Source organism: Zychaea mexicana (assembly GCF_025766255.1).
Source record: "Zychaea mexicana strain RSA 1403 chromosome Unknown BDB00scaffold_32, whole genome shotgun sequence".
Taxonomy (NCBI): domain Eukaryota; kingdom Fungi; phylum Mucoromycota; class Mucoromycetes; order Mucorales; family Lichtheimiaceae; genus Zychaea; species Zychaea mexicana.
The window spans coordinates 40,879-52,914 of NW_026516695.1; the positions used below are offsets into that span (position 1 = coordinate 40,879).

Genomic DNA, 12,036 nt, shown 5'->3' on the forward strand with positions numbered 1-12,036 from the left:
GAGTGGTAGGGAGGAAAAAGAGACTTTTCTACTTTCTTATCAAGTTTTCTCAGCTAATAACGATGCATCTTCCGCTGTACTTTATACTTCATGAAGGTGTTACCGGTACTACTCTTGATATTATTATGAGGAGTGGTTTTTTCCTGCGCGGTGCTATGTATTCCATGACTAATTGGACTACCAAAATATGTAAACGAATTTTGCCGCAACTTCGTCTTTTCCAAACATTATATCTTTGCTTCACAAAGAACTTATTTTTCGCTAAGCTTACATTCTCTTTGATCGACTATATAGCACTAGATATAGCAATTAAAGATAGTTGCTTGTTTTGACAACAGCAGTCGTAGAATAGAATGGCCGAACAATAAAGATGAACCGTTACTGCCCAATTAAACCTACTATTTATTTGATAGTTTTGAAATACGATGTTTGTTGTAGAAAAAAAAGAAGAACGGTCGCGCCATCACTGTCATTTTAGTAGTAAGCAGTACATACAGTCTAGTTGAGTGGATTCGGGGCAAAATAAGGCTGGAGATGAACGTGTGGGCTGGAGAAAATAAAAGCGGGCCATTCCAAACAAGGAAAAAAGGCGGGATTTCGAGACTTCGTGAACGAGCCTGCAACAACAGCAGACAGCTCTTCCACATAAACTCGTCGTTCTTGGCAGATTTGCAGGGACCATTAGAACCCTACCCTCTTTCCCTACCTATCGTTGCCACTTGATAGTATAATTTCCCCGGGTATATCGTTTACTTAAACACGCGTTTTATTCATTTTCATACCACACATCTCGACCACACACATTTATACAACTCCACTCCCCGGAACCATGGCCGAACAGCTGCCCATCAAATTTCAGGAGCATGCTCAGGTATGGAAACCGTATGCCTCTTTATGAAAAACAAGAAAACGGCAACATTGAGTCTCTCGAAGATAACCGTGACTAACGTCGAGAGGGGTCGTTTCATCTCGGTGTTGGACCACCGTGACTTTTCTAGCTACAAGCATTAGGTGTCAATGCTGCGAGCATTAGCTTTAGCACGCTTACGCTGGAATCCGAGCGCTTCGTATGCGTACGCGAGCAAGTAAACGGTGCCAACCATGTTGTTATTATTGACTTGGCCAACAATAACGAAATGATGCGACGACCGATAACGGCGGACTCTGTGATTATGCATCCAACTAGCAAAATCATGGCGTTGAAAGGTAAATGACACGTGCTCGTCTGGATTGAGTGATGGAGGTGTCAACATTCTCATGTATCGACATTTTTAAAATAGCCCAGCAACAGTTACAAGTATTCAATCTCGAAACAAGAAGTAAAATCAAGTCGCATTTAATGCACGAGGACGTTACCTTTTGGAAATGGCTCGATTTAAAGACAATTGGACTTGTCACACCCACCTCGGTGTATCACTGGTCCATTGAGGGAACGTCGGGTCCGGTCAAAGTCTTCGATCGACATGCCAATTTAGCTGGCTGCCAGATTATCAATTATCGCGCTTCCGAGGATGGAAAATGGATGGTTTTGGTCGGCATTGCGGCTCAACAAGGACGCGTGGTCGGTTCTATGCAGCTCTATTCCAAAGAGCGTGGCGTTAGCCAGCCTATCGAAGGTCATGCTGCTGCTTTTGCTTCCATCCAGATGGAAGACGCTCCTCATCCAACCAAATTGTTTGCCTTTGCCGTTCGATCAGCAACCGGTGCTGCCAAGGTATATATATATATATGCATATATATATATAGGCATATATTATAAGCATCCAGTCAACAAGCGGCGTGAACCTATTTTTTCTAACTATGATTAATAGCTCCAAATCATTGAAGTGGATCATTCAGAGGGCAACCCGCCATTCCAAAAGAAGACTGTCGAGGTCTTTTTCCCCCCTGAAGCCAATGCAGATTTCCCGGTATCGATGCAAGTCGGTGCCAAGTACGGCGTAGTGTACCTTGTCACAAAAATGGGCTTTATCCACATCTACGATCTTGAGACGGGTACTTGCTTGTTCATGAACCGCATCAGCGGCGATACCATGTTTGTCACGGCCGATCACGAATCTACATCTGGTATCATTGGTGTCAACAAGAAGGGACAGGTCCTGTCGGTTTCTCTCGATGAAAATACCATCATCCCTTACATTGTCAATACGCTGAACAACACGGAACTGGCTCTTAAGCTCGCAGGTCGTGGCGGCCTTCCAGGTGCAGATGATCTTTGCATCAGCCGATTTAACCAACTGTTTTCGTCGGGCGCTTATGGCGATGCCGCTAAAATTGCCGCCAACTCACCAAGGGTAGTAAATAAAAAATTGAGAGTACAGATAGAGTTAAACGGATCAAGAGTATGGGATGTTCAAGAAAGCTAACAAGAAGAACATTACGATTCAGGGTATCTTGCGTACTGTCGACACCATTGAACGATTCCGCCAACTGTCAGCCATGCCCAATCAGCTCTCGCCAATCCTCCAGTACTTTGGCATGTTGTTGGAGAAGGGTGGTCTGAACCGCTATGAATCCTTGGAAATGGCAAAGCCCATTTTGCAACAAAACCGCAAACCGTTGCTTGAAAAATGGCTCAAGGAAGACAAGCTGGAGTGCAGTGAAGAATTGGGTGATTATGTTCGTCAGTATGATTCCAAGTTGGCTTTATCCGTTTACTTGCGCGCCAATGTCCCACACAAGGTAGTGGTCTGTTTCGCTGAAAACCGCCAATACGACAAGATTGTCGCATATGCAAAGACCGTCGGTTACACTCCCGACTACTCTTCGTTGCTCTTTAACATTTGTCGCAGCGATAAGGATAGCGTTGTCGACTTCGCCCAGAAATTGATCAATGATGAAAATGGACCATTAATTGAGGCTGATAAGGTAATTGAAAAGCTACGTTCGGCGTTGTTTTTTCGGACCTGCATGTTTGTTTACATGTTTACTATTGTTATGTTTATGTATTCTTTCTAATCATTTGGTCTAACCACTTCCATTCTCTTTTAAATCAGGTCGTGGATGTGCTCATGTCGCAAAATTATCTTCAAGAAGCCACTTCCTTCCTGGTGGACTACTTGGGAGATAATAACGAGAAGAATGCTCATCTGCAAACACGTGTCCTTCAAATGAACTTGGAACGTGCGCCTCAAGTTGCAGATGCCATTTTGGGCGCCGGTATGCTCACCCATTATGATCGCGTCATTGTCGGTACCATGTGTGAAAAGGCCGGATTATATCAACGTGTAAGTGCTTTTTCTAAGAACTGTTAGGATACAAGAAAACACGTATGCTTATATACATATTCATGTGTTTAAAATTACTTATAATGTCGTGTAAACATTACGGTTCACTATAGGCATTGGAGCATTTTACCGATATTATGGATATCAAGCGTGTAATTCCATACACTCACACCATGAATACGGAGTGGCTTGTCAGCTACTTTGGCACACTTTCTGTGGATCAAACTTTGGAATGCTTGAGGGAAATGTTGAACTTGAACTTGCGTCAAAACTTGCAGGTGGTAGTCCAGGTCGCAATTAAGTACTCTGAGCAGTTGCAACCACACAACTTGATCGATCTCTTGGAAAGCTACAAGAGCAACGAAGGTATATTAGAGCTGGATAGTAACGGTGGTTGAGTAATGGTATCAGGGGACAGAAAACTAATAGGCAACATGTGTGTATGTGGGAATCTTAGGCTTGTATTACTACTTGGGATCTATCGTTAATGTCAGCCAGGATCCCTTGGTACACTTCAAGTACATCCAGGCTGCTTGCCGCACTGGCAACGTTCGTGAAGCTGAACGCATTTGTCGCGAGAGCAATTTCTATGACGCTGAAAAAGTCAAGAACTTCCTCAAGGTAAATTATCTGTGCTGATGGTAATGCTTGTGAGAGATACTGGAACTGACCATGATATGCACCTCTTAGGAAGCCCGCCTTTCCGACCAGCTGCCATTAATCATTGTGTGCGACCGATTCAACTTTGTCCACGATCTGGTCCTCTATTTGTATCACAACAACCTTCAAAAGTATATTGAAGTTTACGTGCAAAAAGTCAACCCTTCGCGTACCCCTGAAGTCATTGGTGGCCTGTTGGATGTGGGCTGCGACGAAGACGTTATCAAAGGCCTGTTAATGTCTGTCAAGGGCGATTTGGATGTGGGCAAACTGTGCGATGAAGTCGAACAACGCAATCGCTTGAAGCTGTTGTTGCCTTGGCTCAACATGCGCGTAACCGACGGTAGCACTGACCGCGCAGTTTACAATGCCTTGGCCAAGATTTTCATTGACACAAACAACAACCCCGAGCCCTTCTTGAAGGAGAACGAATCCTACGAACCGCGCACAATTGGCAAATACTGCGAAAAGCGTGATCCTTACCTGGCCTTCATTGCTTATGAAAAGGGACAATGCGATTATGAGCTGATCCATATCACAAGTGAAAACGCCATGTTCAAGCACCAAGCCCGATACCTTGTTCGTCGTCGTGACTTGTCTCTTTGGCAATATGTCTTGAAGGAGACCAATGAAAACCGCCGTGAAGTCATTGATCAGGTACACAAACAAACCAAAAGGATGGGAGATAATGACATACAAAGATTGGTCTTGGCGTGATTATACGAGTTGGTCACTAACTAATTATATGACTACATGTAGATCGTTGCTACTGCTTTGCCTGAATGCACTGATCCTGAAGATGTGTCGGTCACTGTCAAGGCGTTTATGGCTGCAGACTTGCCCAACGAGCTCATTGAATTGCTGGAACGTATTATTTTGGAACAAAGTGCTTTCAGCGACTACAAGATACTTCAGAACTTGCTCATCTTTACTGCTGTCAAGGTAAACTTCAGGTTAAAATTAAGCCTGAGAAAGTATTCTTTTGCTCAAATTTCGAATTTGACTGTAGGCCGACCAAGACAAAGTCATGGATTATATCTCTCGATTGGACAACTTTGAGGCACCTGAGGTTGCTGAAGTCTGTATTGGCGAAAACTTGTTCGAGGAAGCATTTGCCATCCTCAAGAAGTACAAGGCCAATGGCGATGCTATTATGGTTCTGATCGACAAGATTGGTGATTTGGATCGTGCATTCGAGTTTGCTGAGCGTTGCGATGAAGCGGATGTCTGGAGCAAGCTTGCCAAGGCCCAGTTGGATAACATGCGTATCAAGGACTCCATTGATTCGTACATTCGTGCCAACGATACGGCCAACTACATGGAGGTCACGCGACATGCTGAAATGGATGGCAAGTACGATGACTTGGTGCGCTACTTGCAATTGGCGCGCAAGAACTCTCGCGAGCCTTACATCGAAACCGAGCTGCTCTTCGCCTATGCCAAGACCGATCGCTTGGCCGATATGGAAGACTTTATTGCTTCGCCCAACATTGCTCAAGTCCAGCAAGTCGGTGACCGGTGTTTCCAGGCTCACATGCTTGAGGCTGCCAAGATCTTGTATACAAGTATTTCCAACTATGCCAGCCTGGCCACCACCTTGGTCCACTTGAACGACTACCAAGGAGCTGTGGATTGCGCACGCAAGGCTAACAGTACCAAGGTATGGAAGGAGGTCAACGCAGTTTGTATCGAGCAACAAGAGTTCCGTCTGGCCAAGATCTGCGGTCTCCATATCATCGTCCACGCCGAAGAACTGGAACAAGTGGCTCGCACCTATGAGCGCAACGGCTACTTTGACCAACTGATTTCGCTGTTGGAAGACGGCCTCGGTCTCGAACGGGCACACATGGGCATGTTCACCGAACTAGCTGTCCTGTACTCCAAGTATGCACCCGGAAAAATGATGGAGCACCTCAAGCTGTTCGTTTCGCGGATAAATATTCCCAAGGTGATTCGTGCCTGCAACGACACCCACTTGTGGCGCGAACTGGTGTTCTTGTATGTGCACTATGACGAATTTGACAATGCTGTTCAGGCCATGATGGACCATGCTGCCGACTCGTGGGAGCACTCTGCATTCAAGGAAATTATTGTCAAGGTATCCAACGTCGAATTGTATTACAAGGCTTTGCGCTTCTACTTGAACGAACAGCCCATGTTGTTGAACGATCTGTTGGCATCCATGGTACCCCGTATCAACCATACACGTGTGGTCCAGTTGTTTGAAAAATCTGACAACATACCTTTGATTCGGGCATACTTGCAATCTGTTCAGCATGTCAACAACAAAGCTGTAAACGGTGCATTGAACGAGCTGTTTATTGAAGAAGAAGACTACGAAGCCCTCCGGGACTCAATCGATCATTATGACAATGTTGATACCATTGATATTGCTCAGCGTTTGGAAAAGCACCAGCTGTTGGAGTTCCGACGCATTGCTGCACATATGTACAAGAAGAACCGACGCTGGCGCCAGTCAATTGCCTTGTCCAAGCAAGACCGTCTATTCAAGGATGCTATGGAAACAGCTGCGGACTCCAAGGATGCGGAGGTTGCAGAGGAACTGCTGCGCTACTTCATCGAAGTCGGTAAGCGTGAGTGCTTTGCCGCCATGTTATACACTTGCTACGACTTGATGCGCCCGGATACCGTCATGGAGCTGTCGTGGCGTCATGGCTTGAGTGACTTCTCTATGCCCTATATGATCAACTTTCTCAGCGAACAGACCAACAAGGTATATACATCGGACCAGGTTTCTGTTCTTTAGCTGTTATAAATGAGCATATTGATAACGAATTGAAACTTACTTTGTCTTATTGCTATAACTAGATCGATGTACTAGGCAAGGATGTGAACGGACTGAAGGAGAAGGCTGAAAAGAAGGAACAGGATGCCAACAATACCCAAGCTATGGCACCCGCTATGGGATTAGGTAATCCATTGATGTTGACAGCTGCTCCTACTGGTGCCACTATGATGCAATCTCCCAACTTTACCGGCATGTAAGAAGCGTGGTATCATTACTGTTTCAAGCTTTAGCCGCCGTTTTCCCGACGATCCACTTTAACGCAACATTTAGTTATCAATCACTCCCCGTCAAACTTGCTTATACAAGTTGTATGAACATATAAATATGAAGGTCACCTCTATCACGACAACTACGATATCCACTACCCCCTCCTTTCTTGATCCGTCAAGACAGAAAAACTCTACTGTAATCACACTACCATTGTTCTATAAAAATTAAACTACCATATTTTGCGCGTATAGAAATCAGATATCACGATATATGTTTCATCTGTTGTGATGTTTGCGTGTTGAGAATGGCATATACTAGTACGTGTTGAAGTTTACAAAGACTGCTCCACGGTAACTTTTGAAAATGATGAAAACTAGCTCTACCATAGTACTATTAAATATAGATTTGTTTAAAAGCATATAGAATAAAAATCGTGCTCCTCTGTTGGCTGGCAATATGTCAAAATTTGTCGGAAAAGGCATTAATCTAATATCATTCAATTCCTCTGCAACATCGCTTCACACGTTCAACGGCTTAAGTGGACAAAGTTCATAGCCATTGCAGTTATTGGGAACCGGCGTTTGTTTTGAATGCAATGGACTGCTGTATGAACTACGCTTGTCTCGAACTGTGTCTCTAAGTGATGTAAGCAATGACAATTTTCGAAGTTTTCGCAGCGAGAATAGCTATAAAGCTATCAAGGATATGTTATCTCATAAACGAAATTGTTGGTTTTTTTTATATGGGCATCGTTTTTAAGTATTACATAATTATATGTGGCGGAAGCGCTTACAGAGCTTGTGCTCGAGTGCGAACAAAAACCACAACTAGGAAATATCCTTTCATCGTTCACAAATCTGTCTCGAATCGCTTAGAGCTCGTTTATGAAGAAACGCTGGGCATATGCTAAGGTACCAACCTATCCGTCGTTTTACTGCTTCCGCATTGACTGATCCATTCATACGACAAATTTATTCTATAAAACGAAGAGTCCAACCGCATTCTTACGGGAAAACCGAATATCAGCCATCTGAACATCATCCCCCTTTGCCAGAGACTACCATGCGTCTCGATTGTCAAAGTCGGGTCTCTTAACGTACTCGAAACCTCGTACTTTGACGTTAACAAGGTCTCCTGTGTGGTATCCCAGCTGGATAGAAAGCACGACAGCTTAACAGCGACAGCAGCAATGGCACATTACGTTGTTATACGCAATCTACCGGCTGATGGTGAGCAAGTCTTAACTTTACTAAACAATCACAAAAAACTACCTGGGAGCACTTGTCGTCTTATACAACCAGGCAACGGTTAATGCAACCGAGTCTTACCAAATTGTATTGTAAACGTGACACAGTGCATGTTGTTCATGTTTCGTCCAGTTACAGTATTCCCTCTTGTCTCGTCTGCTACCCTACGTAAAAATAGTAGTGCTATATGTGATCGGCACACCATTGAATCTTCAGTTGCCAGGCACAATGCTTATATTTTTGTAATACTAGATAGATATGTAATGCTCTCCTTTGCTTATAATCTTCACATTGGAAATCAACCAGCTGTCGTTCATCCACCCAATCCGTCAACTGCGTTATCCAGCATATGGAAATGAGGTTTTGGAAGTGGAATACCCGTAAAAAGTGAGCAATGATACCAGTAAACAAACTTCATTATTGCTATAAATACACGATTTCGAAAACACAATGTCGAATAGTTAAATTGAAAAAAGTACGACTTAACTTACCCCTTGGCTCAGCTTTTATTGAAGTGTGGCACACGAGAATGAGAAAAACGAGAATGAGAAAATCACTTTCGTGCTATGAGATATCGTGAAATAGCGAGAAATTAGACATCATCCGGCTTCTGTCAGTATGATAATCATGCCGAGCGTATCGATAAGACCTAGTTAATACAGTATGTGTATATACAGTACTTAAATGATACAATAGAGACCATAACCATGTATGCTGTGCAACTGCGTCGTACTTTATTGATTCAATAAAAAAAAACTGCTCAATAGTAGATTTCTGTTAAAAGAGGAGTGTAAATCTTGACGTTATTATGAGCACAAGACATCTAGTAGCTCGCTTTCAATCAATGTTAATTTTAAATTCGGTCAATGCTGATTTTTAAAGCTTAGAGTACGAAGCTGGCTTCTTCTTCAGGAAGGCTTCAATGGATTTAGGAATATCCTACAAAGAGAAAGGCATCAATTGTCATCATCCGATTAAGAGGACGAAACAAGGTGTACTACCTCAGTCTGCAACATGGCACTATTCCAAACGGCGGTGTATTGTAAGCCTTCGTCGACGCTGTGATCGCGGGAATAATTCAACAGATGTCTAGACAATTTGGTCATAGACGGTGAGCACAATGAAAACATCACAACATCTCCAACGCTTAACATGAGTATATAAGGGTTCGCCTATAAGATATTTAGGCCTGCTTTAACAACTTACTTGGAGCTGACGACGGCAACAGGCGACTTGCTGGCAATTATACGAGCTGTCTCCAAAGCGGCCTCTAATAGAGTTCAAAAAGAAGGTTATGAGCTATAAATGCATGATAAGGATATCATATCGATATAATTTCTGGCTTATTCTACTCTAGAAGAAGTGATTAAAACAACTCATACCAATCATTTGCTCCTTGTTTTCGAAAATTCTACTAATGAGACCACATTTGTAAGCTTCGTCGGCATACATCCTATTAGATAGGATATCAATTTAGTACACCAGTTTAGCAAAGCTGCAGCATAAAATGATGAAATACTTACAAGCGTCCTGTGAAGCATAATTCACGCGCTAAGCTTTCGCTGTTGATTACCTTGGGCAAACGCTGCAAAGTACCTACATCTGGAGCCAACCCCATATCTACTTCCTAGTATACCAAATGGTTAAGTACCCCGTCCTAATGTTTAATGGCAAATATAATCTCGGCAATACGTTACCTTAACAGTATAGAAGGAATCCTTGGTACCATAGCGAATGTCACCAGCAGTGCACAAGTCAACAGCGACGCCATAAACTCCCTGATGCATGGCAACAATGACTGGTTGCGGGCACTTTTCAAGTGCAGACATGGCGCTTTGGAACCACTGGTCATTATCAAAGACATACACGCTGATGAGAATAATAATGAACTCATGCTTTTCATTTCTCTAAAAGATGCTACTCACTTCAATATGAAACCGCTTGTGGTAAGCTCTTCTGGCAACATCGACAGCAGGTTCCTCCTTGAGCAAAAAGTTATCTTTGACTAAAATTGATTGGTCAGAAAAACGCATTTCTTTATTTGGATAGCGTACTTGCAAAAGAATAGAAGGGTGTAACTTACAATCAAGACCAGCTGTGAAAGTACGGCCAGATCCCGATAGAATAATACAACGGATGCTGGAATCTTTGCCAAGGTCATTGAAGCATACACGAATATCTTCAACTAGGCTAATATAAAAAATAAGCTATAACAGCTTCTTGAAAACGGGTGAAGAAGTGACAGGACTTACGCTTCGTTGATTGCATTGAGCCGTTCAGGGCGGTGTAGCTCTACGTGGGCAACGCCATCAGAAACGACTTGAACTCTCAGATTCTTGTATTGGTATTTTGCAGATGCTGCCATTATTGAGAGAAAGTATGCGTGGAGAAAGAAGGGAAGAAAAGTGATATAGAAAGGGATTCCCCACTCATAAGTAATTTGTCATTGATAATCTGCGCATGCTTCGCTTAACGCGAAACTTTTATCCAGTACCTTCATTAGCCAATCGCAAACGCCGATTCAACTTCCGGTCGCTTTCTGGTTCTCATTTTGGCGGTAATTCACCGAATCTTAATGAAGGAACTTGAAGGATGCTGGGGGTTGGTAATCTATTCCTTCGAGCCTTGGCTAAATTTTCGGATCGATTCTCAGATGGAGAAAAGACGATGCTCAAGGTGTACTTATCGAATGCATTTCTAGATGTTGATGGTCGCGAAGGCGTGTCAGCTGCTACATTATTGGTTTATTATGTCGACAGCACTTCTTGAGAGGAAGAGGTCCGATAAATGAAGAAAAAAGGCTACTGGTCAAAGTAATAACAGTGATCGTACAAACAGCTTCCTGGCTATACAAATATTAGTGCTTGAGAAGGTAAGGATGTCTCCTTACATGATATGAGTGTATAAAGCAGTGAAAACTGTTTGAGCAACTATAACCGAAAATATAGTATGGATGTGATGATATATGCATTTCGCTACAGTAGCTGACGACATGTGTGAAGAATAGGGAACATTGTACCTTTGAAAGGCAAGTATAAAAGCATTGCAATCCTTGGTTTGACATGGATAATTGGCGGTTGGAAAGACTTTGGCTACTACTTTTCTCTAACATGGAATATAGGTAGCTTCACTTGTAGATTCATGCAAGACCGGTCTTGGGTATGTTCCTTTTGATAGATTTATGTTAGGCAGCTGGCTTCTTTGTAATGAAAGCTTCGACAGATTACGGGATGACCTTTGCGACAATAATCATGCATGGTCAAACAAGCTGTAAATGATACGAGCATTGCATAATGTAAGTATAAAAAAAACTATGACGCATAAATTACTGCACTAGGTCTTGTCATTACCTTTCACTGAAACTGTTCAACGACTTGGGACGACTCAGTTCAACGTGTGCTACACCGTCGAGATGCGCCAGTACTTTCAACGTTTCGAACTCGTGTTTTAAAAATAGCAGCAGACACCATGGTAATTATTCTTTTTTCTACAGGTACTGTATTTTATTCCGCATGTGTATTGCTCCGATCGGTATACGTTGAACATTTGTCATATAGGATCCTCATCACTTTTAAACATACCTTTCCACTATTTACAGTAACAAGAAAAAACATTAGGGACCGGATCCTTTTGCTTATTTAATATTACAAGAGGCAACAAAAACTGGAATAGCATCAATCCAAGCACTGATTTAATGCGCTATTTGTCTTTTGGGCCGTTAGCTCAAGATATACATTAGCTTTTTGTGCACGCAAATTGTCCTCCATTTGCTAAAATGTGGGCAACCGACCTAATGGCGATCACGCTACTAGAGATTTGTTTATTAAGACTAAATAGGATCAGGTGCATGGAAGTAATGGATGATATGATGATGATGTAAGGT

The 12,036-nt window shown here is 42.8% G+C and overlaps 2 protein-coding genes across 2 annotated transcripts; one reads left to right on the plus strand and one right to left on the minus strand.

Moving 5' to 3' along the window:
- Positions 1–829: 829 nt before the first annotated feature.
- BDB00DRAFT_762730 (uncharacterized protein) lies at positions 830–6,893 on the plus strand (the record flags this gene model as incomplete). Its single annotated transcript, XM_053119350.1, has 12 exons — positions 830–871; positions 999–1,206; positions 1,281–1,714; positions 1,812–2,294; positions 2,389–2,868; positions 2,997–3,227; positions 3,341–3,593; positions 3,685–3,848; positions 3,918–4,544; positions 4,647–4,829; positions 4,897–6,621; positions 6,717–6,893. 12 exons carry the CDS (start codon positions 830–832, stop codon positions 6,891–6,893), a joined length of 5,007 nt encoding a protein of 1,668 aa, XP_052980118.1.
- A 1,971-nt stretch (positions 6,894–8,864) lies between these two features.
- Positions 8,865–10,547, minus strand: BDB00DRAFT_820961 (ClpP/crotonase-like domain-containing protein). Its single transcript, XM_053123347.1, has 9 exons — positions 10,406–10,547; positions 10,237–10,343; positions 10,079–10,158; positions 9,851–9,997; positions 9,677–9,780; positions 9,536–9,606; positions 9,360–9,423; positions 9,155–9,242; positions 8,865–9,092 (listed from the first exon to the last, which is right to left on the minus strand). The coding sequence occupies exons 1-9, from the start codon at positions 10,516–10,518 to the stop codon at positions 9,030–9,032; spliced, it is 837 nt and encodes a 278-aa protein (XP_052980119.1). The 5' UTR covers positions 10,519–10,547; the 3' UTR covers positions 8,865–9,029.
- Positions 10,548–12,036: the final 1,489 nt, after the last annotated feature.

Coding starts and splice junctions, on each gene's coding strand:
- BDB00DRAFT_820961 (XM_053123347.1), bottom strand. CDS start 10,518: ATGGCAGCATCTGCAAAATACCAATACAAGAATCTGAGAGTTCAAGTC. Junction 10,159..10,236: donor TTTCACAGCTGGTCTTGATT/GTAAGTTACACC, acceptor AATCAATTTTAG/TCAAAGATAACTTTTTGCTC. Junction 9,093..9,154: donor GTGCCATGTTGCAGACTGAG/GTAGTACACCTT, acceptor TTCTCTTTGTAG/GATATTCCTAAATCCATTGA.